The sequence below is a fragment of the Bufo gargarizans genome, chromosome 6 (assembly GCF_014858855.1).
Source record: "Bufo gargarizans isolate SCDJY-AF-19 chromosome 6, ASM1485885v1, whole genome shotgun sequence".
In the NCBI taxonomy this organism is placed as follows: domain Eukaryota; kingdom Metazoa; phylum Chordata; class Amphibia; order Anura; family Bufonidae; genus Bufo; species Bufo gargarizans.
In genome coordinates this window covers 284,403,660-284,418,569 of record NC_058085.1, presented here as the reverse complement: position 1 = coordinate 284,418,569, position 14,910 = coordinate 284,403,660, and the positions used below count along the sequence as shown (strand labels likewise).

The window sequence follows — 14,910 nt, the reverse complement described above, 5'->3', positions numbered from 1 at the left end:
GCCTCACTTTAGCAAATGGCATCTATCATGTAGAGAACGTTTAAACAAGGCACTTACTAATGTATTGTTATTATCCATATTGTCTCCTTTGCTGGCTTGAGCCCAGTGCCTTCTCCTATAGTGTGCTCGACCACCACTACTGGATTGCAAGGTGGTTGTAACCATGGAAACGAGCAGTGTATAACGTGATGGAAAAATGAATCTAGCTAGCAAAGGAGGCAATATGGACAAGCACAATACATTCTCTATGTGATAAATGCCATTTGATGAAGTGAGACAACCCCTTTAAGGTGATTATGTTCAGCCATTAGTCCCAGCTGCACAATCAACTTGGCCAAACTCAAAATGTTATTTTAAAAGAATGGGGCTAAGCGCCTTGCAGAGGCATGCAGAGACCCTCATTTCAGACATGGGTAACTCTCAAACCTATTCATTCCCGAGACCGAGTCTGACAGCCCCTCTAAAGGCTCCTTTCACACGAGCGAGTTCCACACATTGGACTCGCAGGGTGTGTCAGGGAGAGCACCCAGCCTGACCTCCCAGCACTGATGGGGTCGCATAGCATTATATTGATTTAAGATGCTATGTAACCCTTACAGTTCTGGAATGTATTGGATAACACTGACAGCATTATGTAAGGGTTACACAATACTATTCCTGACCTCTAAGAGTTACATAGAATCATAAATCAATATAATGCTACGTGACCCAGTCAGTGCTGGGAGGTCAGGACGGGAGCTGCGTTATACTTACGCTCCCAGTCTGGAGCGTGACACTCGCTCGTCTGAAAGGGGCCTAAATGTCTGACTGCTAACAGATCCTCACATATCCAATGGGATCTGTCGGCAGAAATCCGACGTCTGTGCCTACACTCTGTGGGATAGCTGCATATCCTCTATGCTGTAGAAATCTGCACAGACTTTACCTATGATATAATGGGGGTTTCCAAAACTAGAATATTGTTGGGTTGTCCTCCGATTGGGAGAAATGTGACTCTGCACCACTGCCGATCAGTTGAATAAAGGCAGGAGCTGTAAACGGGACTAAGCTACAGTACCGGGCGCAGCCACAACCAAGCGTATGGTGTGGAGCGCCACAGCTTCTCTCAGCAGGGATATCTGAACTGATGTGCACTTCAAAGCTCCTGATCTTTGGCATGCACCACCACATGTGACCCCAGACATGTCCTCCATTTACCTGTGACGGCATCAAAAAACTCCTCCTCACTGTTCATCCTTCTTTGCTGCTTTTCAAGCTCTTCAGGCAATTACTGCATCTTCTTCAGGGCTTAATAATACTCCAGGAGGGGCGATGTCTGGGTGAGGACCTCTGCTCCCACCTCCCACCCACTGGAACTGCAACAGAAAAAGGACAAGATGCATCAGTATAACTTGTAAGAGGACACAAATACACATGCATGCTCAGCCTCAGCAGAGTGTGCATGTGATGTCCATGAGGAGAGGGGAATGAGCCACTGTTAGAGGTCTGTGGCAGCAGATCATCTCCTGTTGAAATCCAACATGGAGAAAAAAATGGATCAGGATATGGGGACGGGGACGGGGACAGGAAATTTTGAATCCCTTTGTTTCGACTTCCCCTTTTTCTTAGGCTGCTTTCACACTAGCGTTCGTTGGTCCGCTCGTGAGCTCCGTTTGAAGGGGCTCACGAGCGGACCCGAACGCCTCCGTCCAGCCCTGATGCAGTCTGAATGGATGCGGATCCGCTCAGACTGCATCAGTCTGGCGGCGTTCAGCCTCCGCTCCGCTCGCCTCCGCACGGACAGGCGGACAGCTGAACGCTGCTTGCAGCGTTCGGGTGTCCGCCTGGCCGTGCGGATCCGTTCAGACTTACAATGTAAGTCAATGGGAACGGATCCGCTTGAAGATGTCACCATATGGCTCAATCTTCAAGCGGATCCGTCCCCCATTGACTTTACATTGAAAGTCTGAACGGATCCGCGCAGGCTACTTGCGCACTTGCGAAATTTTTTAAAGTTATTAATGCAGACGGATCCGTACTGAACGGAGCCTCCGTCTGCATTAATATGATCGGATCCGATCAAGCGCAAGTGTGAAAGTAGCCTTAGAGAGATGCACCACAGTTTGGGTATTATGGGGTTGGGTTAAAAAAGTAATAATGATTTGAATATTAATGTGTATGGAGAATATTAATTGATGTATAATAAAAAAAATATACAAAATAATGAATAATTAAGAAAATCCAACATGCCCCCATACAGGTATCAGAGGAGAGATGGGCCCCACCCTCATACACAACATGGTCGGCTGCCTTGAGTCTCTGCAAAGGTGCTCTCCATCTAATGGCCCCCGTTACCAGCCATCATAGCCTCAGAGGAGGCGGATACAAAGTCCAAACTCCCACCTCTCCTTTATGTCACATAACTCCACTGCCGAGACCCCCCAGGGATGTACCTAACCATGTGATATCAGCAGCTTGTCTTATTACTCTGTTGCGCTTTTTATAAGGAGCTTATTATTGTTTTACTGTTCTTGAAACTTAAAAATTTTAACGGGACCCCCCCGAAGTTTGCAGCCACTTTGAAGCATACTTCTCAACAGTGCAGCAAAAGGACCTAAGACGAGGTGGGGCTTATGTGTATTTGAATAAACAAAAACACTTCTAGCCATTTAAAAGGGGGTTTCCAGGATTTTAAATTGATGACCCATCCTTAGGATAGGTCATCAATATCAGATTGGCGGGGTTCCAACATCCGGCACCCCTGCCGATCAGCTGGTTGAAGAGAAGGCCTGTGCTGTGCCAGCGTTGCCTTCTCTTCATTGTTTACCTGCTTGCCATCGACAGCGCAGTGGTGACCAGGTGTAATTACAAGCCGTTCTATCCTGAGGAATCCCAGAAAACCCCTTTAAGGAGTAGCTGAAAGGAATGGGGTGGAGCTTAGATGTCATGTGATTTGGAATTCAAATGCTGAGAAGGGTGTTCAAAGGAGTTTGACCCAAAAATAGAGCTGACGACCCTAGTGATAAGTATATTATGAAGTTGATTTTGTAATATTGTGTGGGTGTAGCAAGTTACTCTTAGGGATTGGAACCCTCCTTTCATAAATACATTTGGGAATTAGCACTTCAATATTAAGCTATGGGCCAAATTAGTCGGCCTGGCTCCAGTAATAAAGCTGGGCAGTTACTGGAAATCCAAATCATCGTCTAAACCAGAAGAGAACAAGGTTCACATGATGGAGGCATGGCAGCTGGCCTCCTCCCACTTAGAGCGGACCAGCCCTAGGTTCTGCTGACAGGACTGGGGAGGAGACTGCAAGGACCGGACTTCCCTGCGGCAGCACCCCTACATTACTACTAAAATCCCTGGTCCCTGATCAGGAGAATATCAGAAACCTGCAAATATTCCAATTACTTAAAATATTAAAGTGAGTCCCATTAAAAGGGTTGTCTCATTTCTGTAAATTGCCTTTATTATGTAGACACTTATTAATGTATTGTGATTGTTCATATTGCCTCCTTTGCTGGCCTGATCCATCACATTATTCACTGCTCATATCCAGGGGTTACGACCACCCTGTAATCCAGCAGCAGTGGTCGTGCTTGCACACTATAGGAAAAAACCAAAAGGCCTATGCGCACCCCCACAGTCCTGGCCACGGGAGGGGTCAGTGCTTTTCCTATAGTGTGCAAGCACGACCACTGCTGATGGAGTGCAGGGTGGTCAGAACTCCTGAATATAAGTAGGGTATGATGTGATGGAAAAATGAATCCAGCCAGCAAAGGAGGCATTATGGACAATCACAATACATTAGTAAGTGCCTTGTATTAACTTTCTCTACATGACACATGCCATTTGATAAAGTGAGACAACCCCTTTAAGGGTCGCACCAAGTCTAAAGCTTTTATTTAGAACAGAGTTCATTAGGTAAGATGGAACCGTTCGCCTTTACAGATATGTCAAAGAGTGAGCAGTTTGTAAAAATCTCCTGAAGGCAAATACACAGATTCATCGCTTCTCTCATATATATATAAAAATAAAAACGTTATTTTACCAGAAAAGTTTACCTCTCGCTACAATTTGCAGGCCTGCGGTAACCATGGCAACCTGTGTTGTTTTAATGGGGCGGCCATTTTAATTTCCCCGGGGAGGGGATGGTGGAGGGGTAAATGACAACTCCAAAACACATGTTAAACAAAACGGAAAAATAGAAACAGATTTCCCCCCGGGCCGAGACGTAGAAAGAATAGAAATCTGGCAAGTGGAGGAGAATAGCAGAGGCGATCGAGGAATATGCTATAAGATAGTCGAGGCTGTCACATGAAATATAAATCCTTGGGTCGTCCCCTTCAGACAAGTCGTTTAAAGCTTTGGGGGGAAAAAAAGCTAAACATCATTTATATCTGATCCTGGCAAGGCAGGGTGACTACCAGAACGACATATGGCTCCCAGAGGGGTTGTCAGTCTCCTACCTATTCAGAAATAGATCCCCCTGTTCCTATAAGTGGCGGATCTGTCATTCAGTGGTCTAGGAAAGCTCTGTGCACCTTTATTGGTGGCCATATCGGTTATCACCCAGTTACGGAATGGAAAATCTGGCCTCATGCACACAACATATATGTTTTGCGGTCTGCAAACTGTGGATCAGCAAAATACGGATGCGGTCCGTGTGGCGTGCATATTTATTTGGGGAGCTTTTAACTTCCATGGTTCCACGCTCTGCATTTTGCGCTCAATTTTAAAAGACATGTTCTTTCTTTTGCAGAACAGACATACGGAGGCGGAAAGCACACGGATGACTTCAGTTTGCTTTCCAGGTCCGTATGGCCATTCCGCAAAGGATAGAACGTGTCCTATACTTGTCTGAAAAATGCCAAGCGTGGAACCATGGAAGTCAAAAGGTCCACAAAACACGGGGACACCACACGGACCGCAAATGGACACGGTCGTGTGCATGAGACTAACTTTGCAGAAATGCTATTGGTGTATCTGGAAATACACCCACCAAAAGAGCCATCTTCTGGCTTTCCCAAACTCCTGCCTGGGAATTGCAGTGAGAGCAAAAGCAAAAAGGGTATGTAGGCAAATCACCCATTTAGGACATGCTCACAGAGTTTTTTCAACCCAGATTTCGGTGCCTGCAAATCATCTCACCTTTCATTAGTTATAATGTTTTTTTTTTGTCTAAGGCTTATTGCACACGAACGTGTGCACTCCATGGCCGTATTATAGGACCGCATTTGAGAATCCGCAATAAACGGGCACTGTTCCGTTTGCATTTCGCATCACGCAATTTGAGGGCCGCAGCACGGCCACGAGCGCACACGTTCGTGTGCGAGAGGCCTGAGGAGCATTCATCAGGAGAAATAAAATGGCTGCTGTCCTACTAGTATACACAAAACCTGTCCTAATCACACAGGAGGAAAAGTTACTTAACAACACTGAACTAAAGAGCTGCCTTATCCTTTTCTCCTACATGTCAGGGATTATGATCCTGAATACTACTTATAAGATTTTCAGCGAATGGAATGGGAAGTGGGAATGGAGTTTATGAGGAGACATGAAGTACAGAGAGGAGATTGAGGATGTGGTAATGAGCAGCAGCACTTGTATGTAGTTTCCATTACCACAGTGTGTCCTGTCCATCCTCTCTGTACTTCATGTCTTCTCATGAACTCCATTCCAACAGAGATTCAACTGAAGTTCTTACGCTACTTTCACACTAGCGGCAAGGAACTCCAGCAGGCTGGAGAAGTGGATGACGGAAGAGAAGTGGATGATGGAAGCTTATTAGTTCGGTGTTGTGAAGTAACTTGTCCTGCTGTGTAATTAGGACAGCTTTTGTGTGTACTAATAGGACGGTCACCATTTTGTTTCTCCTAATCATTGCTCCCTAGACAAAACGAGCCATTATAACTAATGAAAGGTATTTAGGAATATATTTATAATGAAGCAACATTTAAGTATTTTCATTTTTTTTATTCCCGGAAAACCCCTTTAATTTAGGCTACATGCACACGACTGTATGTGTTTTGCAGTCTGCAAATTGCGGATTGGCAAAATAAATAAAAAACGACTGCGATATGCCATCCGTTTTTTTTTTTGTTTTTTTTTGCGAATCCATTGTAACAATACCTCAAATGGACAAGAATAGGACAGACATGTTCTATATTTTTTTTGCGGGGCTACGGAACGGACATACTGATGCGGACAGCATCCTATCAGCAAAAAAATCCGGAACGGACACAAAAACGTTCGTGTGCATGTATCCTTACACAGCGCTGTTTTTTTTCCCCCCGCTTATGGTTTTAAGAACTGCAACATGGGGGAAAAGAAGCGAGATGTTTATTGTTGGTGCGGATTCCAAGTCAAATTCATCCATACACCCAATTGAAATTGAATCCTGAAGCAGATTTTGCAGTTTTTTTTTCAGCACACAAAAAAAAAAAAAAAAAAAAAAGTGTGTGAACACTTGGGATACTGGGGGAAAAGTCCAGAGAAAGGTGGCCTTACTGGTCATCACACAGCTTTCTCAGACACAGATCACTACAATATGACCTTCTCTTGCTCATTCAGTACACTTGACCCATTATGATCAAACATTGTGGAATCCCACCCAGCTTTCTTTGTGTCCTAACCTGCAAATTTACAGTCATATGGAAAAAGGGATCTTGTCACGCCAAATCTAGGCAGAAATGGCATTCTGTAGCCTAAAAAAATCTGAGTAAGACACTCAAAAACAGACTGTCACCCAGCTTTCCCAGGAACTGATGGCACTGAAAAGGGCGGAATGACATTCATACCAATTTTGTTTTTCAAGTCTGACTCTGTCCAAATATTTATTAGAAGCGAAGCTTCTCGCCCCATCTGTTTTCAAGGATGCGGGGGCAGGACTCTTGCTGGGGGCGCCCCATGACACTGAGGGCAATTCCCCAACTTCACTGGGATTTACAATGAACCATTTGCCTTGACCCCATTCATCTCATATGAAGATTATACAGGAACGGCCGCACATAACAGGAACATTACTCCTCCTGGACCTCTTCGCAGGCAACTCTAAGGGCCGTGGCGGCTTTTCCAGCGGCTACGGTTGCTCATTTCTATGGAGGGCATGGGATGCAGCTACTGAGCCAATGCAGATAATTAACAATTGCACTGGTAACCATGGCATTAAAGGAACGGCTTATACAATTTGTATCTTTTCCTGGGAAAGTTGAGTGACTACCACAGAGCCATGAATATAGCTCCCACACAGTAAGGGTACACTTGCGTTGTTTGATTCCGGCAGGCAGTTCCGTTGCCTGAACTGCCTGCCCGATCAGGCAAACTGTATGCAAACTCATTTCATTTTTTCGGACTGATCATGCTTTTTTCAGACTGATCAGGATCCTGATCAGTCTGAAAAATGCATTGCAATACCGGATCCGTTTTTCCGGTGTCATCAGGCAAAACGGATCCGGTATTTATTTCTCATTTTTAAAGGTCTGCGCATTCCAGTATTTTGAATGCCGGATCCAGCACGAATACATTTCTTCATTTATTTATTTTTTTCGCCAGAGATAAAACCTTAGCATGCTACGGTTTTCTCTTTTGCCTGATCAGTCAAAATGACTGAACTGAAGACATCCTGAATGGATTACTCTCCATTCAGAATGCATGGGGATATGCCTGATCAGTTCTTTTCCGGTATAGAGCCCCTGTGACGGAACTCTGTGCCGGAAAAGAATAACGCAAGTGTGAAAGTACCCTAATCCTACTGTGTGCAGTAATCCGGCACAAAATCTGTGCTGCTTTCAGACGGTCTCCCCTTCCCCACCGAACGAGAAATGTTTATCAAGGGGGTCAGCCACGTAGAGCACTAACAAGACACGCGTGTATACTAGTCCCGGTGGAACAGTACTAGGCAGGGTAAGGCTTCCATTAATAGATGGGACAAGCGGGAGCCCCGCGCGCCGCACAAGCGCTGCCGGGATAAACACAACCGTCTCTGCCAACTCCGGCACTACCAAAATAAAGAAAACAGCAGCGACTTGTGCTCGCTGCATCCAAGCTGAAAATAAGAGGAGGTTATCCAAGAGCTCATGAACAAGGCTAGAACATGCGACACCCGCCAGTGACCCTGAAAACAAAGTCCAGCCTTGGACACCATCTACGTAAGTTCATTCAAAAGCTATTCCTGCTCCCAGCTGAAGGTTTGCTGCACTTGGATCCAGTTTAGACAATGCTGTGTGACCCAAATACATCAGCAGTGACTGCACGCAGACACACTAGCTTCTTTTTGGTGGTTTGCTACAATGTATCAGTCCAGGCTGCCGACTGTTTAGCTCACAGAGCATGGTCTAGACTGGATATGGTTGTACCCACTTCTCCGCTGAAAGCAGGACTAGATGCCTACAGGGTCTGTTGCTACTGAACATGAACAAGAGTGTTCCTATTCACTGACAGAAGACTTTACACTTGTCTAAATCGATGCCATCTCCCTTGCTGCGTAGATTTAGACCATTTTCTACACCTAAAACAGGCGTAGAATATGATGAGACAGGCCTGCCAGACCATCCTTTTCCCTGCCCGTGCCGTGCCCCCTTTTTTAGACCTGGCGTGACGGGTAGAAAAACATTAAAATTAAAAAATTATTAAAAACGCAGATTGCGGCATAAATAATCTTTGCGCCACAATCTGCAACAGATATACGCCAAAAAGTGGCCTATATCCGTTTAGTAAACAACCCCCATAGCAGTTTAAAAGGGTATTCCCATCACTAGGATTTGCCATCAATGTCCAATAGGTGCACCACCTCTGGGACCTGCTCCTAATTCCTAAACAGGGTCCCACCACATATGCACAGCTTGCTTTCCATTTACTGCTATGTGACTCTCGAAAATATCTGAGCGAGTGCAGCCACCTCTTCATTCACTGCTATGGGACTGGGGACCCGTTCTGGAGATGGGGGCAATGAGAACAATCCTAGCAATGGGAGTTCCAGTCCCAACTTGGAATACCCCTTTAAGCTTTACTAAAGGGGTTTTTCCAGGAGTAGAATATCGATGTCATATTCTCAGGATAGCTCATCAATATCTGATCAGTGGGGGTCCAACTCCCGACAACCCCAATGATCAGCTGTTTGAAGAGGCCACAGTGATCCACTGAGTGTAGCAACCTTTTATTTTTGCCAGTGATGTCACACTCACGGTCTATTCAACTGAATGGGTCTGAGATGCTTTGCATAGTAAGCTGGGAGGAGGCTGCAGCGCTCATTGCAGAACTGTGGCCTCTTTAAACAGTTGATCGGCAGGGCTGCCGAGAGTAAGACCATTGCAATTATTAATGACCCATCCAGAGGACAAGTCATCAATATCGAACTCCCAAAAATCCCTTTAAAGGGAACCTGTCACCGGGATTTTGTGTATAGAGCTGAGGACATGGGTTGCTACATGGCCGCTAGCTAGCTAGCACATCTGAGGGACAGGACTCATATCAGGTTAATTTGCATATGTATCATTTTATTTTTATTTTTTTACACAATAAAAGCACACAGAGTTACGGGGACTGGGTATTGCGGATGTGCTAGCGGCCATCTAGCAACCCATGTGACAGGTTCCCTTTAATATAAAAAAAATAACATTTTCAGCGCCTGTAGATTCCACTAGAGGGAGCTAACCTGACAAAGGTTATACTGTGAACTCAATAATAATAACACCATATCAAGTGAGCTCCCCCTAGTGGTTGCTGCAGGCAGGCATTTTATCAGTTAAAGGGGTTGTCCGGGATTGGGGACATTACTCTAATAGTACAAGTGTGGCATACACATTACATACAAGCAGGTAGTACCTTTGGCACAGATTTCTGCAGCCCCGTTTTCATCTTTGAAATTCCTGGCCGGAAGTTACAGTTTTCTTCTCCTCAGTGAGGTACCGTGTCCCTTGCAGGCAAGCAAAGCTTCCTCTTCCGCTGCTCAGGGAGCCCGGTGACATCACTGGCAGCAAATGAATCGAGGTGAATATGGATGAGGGGCGGAGTTACATCGGCTGGCCGACATCCCGCTAAGCCCCGCCCCTTAAGCACCAGCTCAGCTCCGCCCTTGACAACCCACTCAGCACCGCCCCGCCCCTCCAGTGGTGAGCTTCAGAATGAATTGAGGCGAATATTGATGAGGGGGCGGAGTTACAGCGGCTGGCCGAAATCCCGCTAAGCCCCGCCCCTTAAGCAGCTCAGCTCCGCCCCTCCAGTGGGGTGAGCTGCAGAACGAATTGAGGTGAATATTGATGAGGGGGCGGAGTTACAGCGGAGCAGAGATACAGCTGTAACTACCTGATGCTGCGCTGCCCTAGGACCCACAGGGCAGTGCAGCCGGAAGTCAGGTAAAGATAAACAGATATATAAACAATGAGTGGGGGACCGTTGGAGCCACATAGAAGTGGCAAAAATAGCTGAAAATGTATGGAGGTCTTTACTTAGATGTACATTGTGAGTAAACGTGTTTTTTTTTTAAAAACATTTGGTCCGGGACAACCCCTTTAACTGAAGATTTGCATCAGAAAACAAACTTCCTGTAAAACCAGATTATGAAATTAATCAGCACATTATGTTAGATGTAAAAACAACATGGTGGACATTTACTTGGTGTTTTTTTTGGTGTTGTTGTAAATCCATTTAAGGATTAAAAGCACAGATCAGAAACAAACTGCAAGACAGAGGAGCAGGACCCATGGGCTTATATTAGCTGAGGGGGAAATGCACAATGGTATTCGATAACTCTAATGAGCAACTGCGCTTGAACCTGGAACACTGTGTTACTGATGGAGATCAGGAGCAAAGCCATGGCATGTCATTAAGCATCAAATATAGTGGTGGTGCCCAGATCAAACTACTGGCATCTACCAATATAGCCGAGGCCATAGGATATTACAAGTATATACACTGAACAAAAATATAAAAGCAACACTTTCGGTTTTGCTCCCATTTTGCATGAGCTGAACTCAAAGATCTGAAACATTTTCCACAAACACAAAAGCCCCATAACTCTCAAATATTGTTCACAAATCTGTATAAATCTGTGTTACGGAGCACTTCTCCTTTGCCCTGTGCACAGTTTGGGGAACCAGTCAGTATCTGGTGTGGCCACCATTTGCCTCACGCAGTGCAACACATCTCCTTCGCATAGAGTTGATCAGGTTGTCGATTGTGCCACACACGTTGTCTGCCATCTGCCCTGAACAGTGAAAAACGAGACTCATCCGTGAACAGAACGCTTCTCCAACGCGCCAGATGCCATCGAATGTGAGCATTTGCCCACTCAAGTCGGTTACGACGACGGACTGCAGTCAGGTCCAGACCCCGATGAGGACGACGAGCATGCGGATGAGCTTCCCTGAGACTGTGTCTGACAGTTTGTGCAGAAATTCTTTGGTTATGCAAACCGATTGTAGCTGCAGCCGTCCGGGTGGCTGGTCTCAGACGATCATGGAGGTGAACATGCTGGATGTGGAGGTCCTGGGTTGGTGTGGTTACACGTGGTCTGCGGTTGTGAGGCCGGTTGGATGTACTGCCAAATTCTCAAAAAAAACCTAAAACTTTGGAGACTGCTTATGGTAGAGAAATGAACATTAATTGCATGGGCAACAGCTCTGGTAGACATTCCTGAAGTCAGTATGCCAATTGCACGCTCCCTCAGACCTTGCAACATCTGTGGCATTGTGCTGTGTGATCAAACTGCACATTTCAGAGTGGACTTTTATTGTGGGCAGTCTAAGGCACACCTGTGCAATACTCATGCTGTCTAATCAGCACCTTGATATGCCACACCTGTGAGGTGGGATGGATTATCTCGGCAAAGGAGAAGTGCTCACTAACAGATTTAGACAGATTTGTGAACAATATTTCAGTGTAATGGGTCTTTTGTGTATGTAGAAAATGTTTCAGATCTTTGAGTTCAGCTCATGCAAAATGGGAGCAAAACCAAATGTGTTGTGTTTATAATTTTGTTCAGTGTGTGCGTAATATATTATATATATATATATATATATATATATATATATATATATATATATATATATAAAAAATCTCTAAACAAAACATATAGACTGTGTTCACATGCTGCGGTTTTGTAGGGTTTGTTATGATTCAGTCACAACTGTCACAAAATCTGAGCAAAAATGGTGAAAAAATACACTGCAAAATCAAGACAACTATGATGTGTACACAGGCGTGTACAGTCCTACTACACAGCTGCAACTGTTTACCGTGTACCAGTGCAAGAAAAAGTATTCCAGGAGGGTAGTACCACAACGTCTTACCAATGCACATATGGGGCTCATGAGAAAAATCCATGGAATCTGTGGCAAAAATCACAGATTTATTTTTGGATTTGTCATGTCGCTTATCTGACTGCTGATGAGCTACATTTAAAGGGGGCTAATCCGCGTGCAGACACCCACCACAGTTTCAGCGCTAAGATGGGACATGTCTCTTCTTGACACAGATTTAAAAAAAAAAAAAAAAACACGGGTACATGAATAGCAACACAGATTTCCATTGGAAATCATTGCCAGTGGATTTACCATGGTTTGCAGCGTGGATTTTGGCAGGGAATACATGCTAAAATCTACCTGAAACTTAAAGGGAACCTGTCATCAACTTTATGCTGCCCATACCAACAGAATAGAGTAGAGACAGGTGAGATGATTTCAGAGGTCTGTCATTTATAAGTTAAAAGTAAGTGGTTGCCGAGAACCAACATCACAATCATTGCAGACTGGGCCTGGAAAAGAGTCACGGCCACCTGAGAAGAGTCCTGGCTATTCATGAAGTCCTGCTCCCCCGCCTACCTGCTGATGACTGACAGTCTTCTACCTAGTTTTCTCCCTTTCTCCCTAGGAGAGAACTGCCAATCATCAGCAGATGGGTGACTGCAGGAGATTAGGACTAACCAGGACTCTTCTCAGGTAGATCTGACTCTTCTCAAGTCCTGGGCTGCAATGATTATGATGCTGGTTCTCAGCAACCACTTACTTTTAGCTGATGAGTGGCACACCGCTGAGATCAGCATTTCTGTCACTAATTAATGCTGCCCTCAGTGAGGTCAGCATCAAGTTGATGACAGGTTCCCTTTAAGCAGTGTGAACATGCCCTTAGACTGGAGAACACTATACTGTCAGATCCGCTCCAGACGTGCAGCCATACTCCTAGAGTGCAACAATGTAGCGGAAGTAAAAGAAGTATGCGGCACTCACCGAAGCACGTAAATATGTATCTCTGGCCGCCAGAAGAAGCGCTACACATTGCGCGAAACGGCCGTAGCCGCCACTCATCTGCAGGAGCGTGTCCGCCTCGCAACCCCATTTGTTCGTCCGAATGCTGAGGACTGAATAAAGAGATACATATTTACGTGCTTCGGTGAGTGCCGCATACTTCTTTTACTTCCGCTACATTGTTGCACTTGATACCGCCTCCTGTCTTTTTGCTGAGCACCACGTATGAAGCAACCAGCTACCCTGCTGTCACTCTAGCCTGCATCAAGGACCGAAGCTTATACCTGTTGTTAGCAGTGCCTCCGTGTTCTACTCTTGTCTATGTGCAATACTCCTAAAGAGTCACTAACTATTCACACAACTTTTCATATGTTATAGACCCTTATCAAAAGCTGTGATCGGTGGGGGTCTGAGTGCCGAGACCCCCACCGTTCTCAAGAACGAGTGTTGAGGAGTACACACATTTAGCGCTCTCTCGCCTCGCTGCAGGAGACGGTTTCTGTAGAAGTCTATGGGCCCATCTCGAGGAGACAGAGCGTGATACAAGCGCACTTCTCTCCCCTCATTCTTGAGAATGGTGGGGGGTCTCAGCACTCAGACCCCCACCAATCACAACTTTTGATACGTCTCTAGGTTATATGAAAAGTTGTGCGAGACGCTTTAACAAACCCTCTAACCCCATTTATCCTTCCCCTTCCAACCACCTTGGGATCCATAGGTCAGACGGGAGGGGAGACAGAAGTCCTCTTCGGTGGGGTTGGTTGGATGAAGGCACAGCACGAGCAGTCATTCTGTGAGCAGATTATGGCTTACCATGTTTACATTCCTGTTTATCCTCGCACAGGGGATTAAATATGGCGCTCAAAGCATTTCTGCTCTAATTAGGCTTTACATCTACATTTCCTCAGTCAGGTAATTGCTACCAGAGGGTATTTCAATGTGTTCTGTGTTGCCGGCAGCTTCCAACAAGCAATGCTGCGGTCAGATGCCAGTTAGATGCCAGACTTGACCTTCTCCTTCTGCCCTTTGAAAAATACATTATTCAGTTTCAGCTGCAGCACATTTCCCTTTAAAAGGTAGAGGTAAGAGCCTCTTGTGTGTAGTCTTATAAAGGATGCCCAGGATTAGAAAAACATGGCTGCTCGTCTAGTGGGTTCCCATTCGGGGAATAAGATGTACTAGCGCACAACGTGCGGACGGGCGCTTCTAGAAGAAGGAGGCAATGTTCTTCATATATTTATTATATGGTGCCCCAAGGAGTCACACCCTGGCCTCTAGAATTCCGGCTTCAAAAAGTCAAAATATAGGGCTTAAAGATTTTTCGGACTTTCCTTGGTTACATCCCTCACGCTGATTGTGAAAAGTGAGGTGGTTAGGGCCGATTCACGCAAGCGCTTTTGGTCCGTGTGTCTGCCGCATCTCCTGGACTGCATGACAGGGCACTATGATACCGTTTTTTCCTATCATAGTGCGGGTCTATTATACTGTGCTCACATGATGAGTACAGTTCAATGTACTGTATCATAAATCACTATGATGCAGTCAGAACGGGTTAGTGGAGCCGCGGTCGGTCCAGGAGATGCGGCGTTTCCTGGACAGAACACACTCATGTGAAATCAGCCCTTTAAAGGGGTTATCCAGCACTGAACAACCCACCCACAATGCCCGGACCCGCAATACTGAC

The 14,910-nt window shown here is 45.5% G+C and overlaps 1 protein-coding gene across 2 annotated transcripts in view; it reads right to left on the bottom strand.

Moving 5' to 3' along the window:
* The window catches only part of OSBPL2 (oxysterol binding protein like 2), an 83,027-nt gene that overhangs the window by 32,993 nt on the left and 35,124 nt on the right, over positions 1-14,910 (bottom strand). For both annotated transcript variants that reach the window (XM_044295888.1, XM_044295887.1), the window contains exon 2: positions 1,198-1,355. In XM_044295888.1, the coding sequence (XP_044151823.1) occupies positions 1,198-1,234 (37 nt within the window). In that variant the 5' untranslated portion in view covers positions 1,235-1,355. The remainder of the gene's footprint in view (positions 1-1,197; positions 1,356-14,910) is intronic.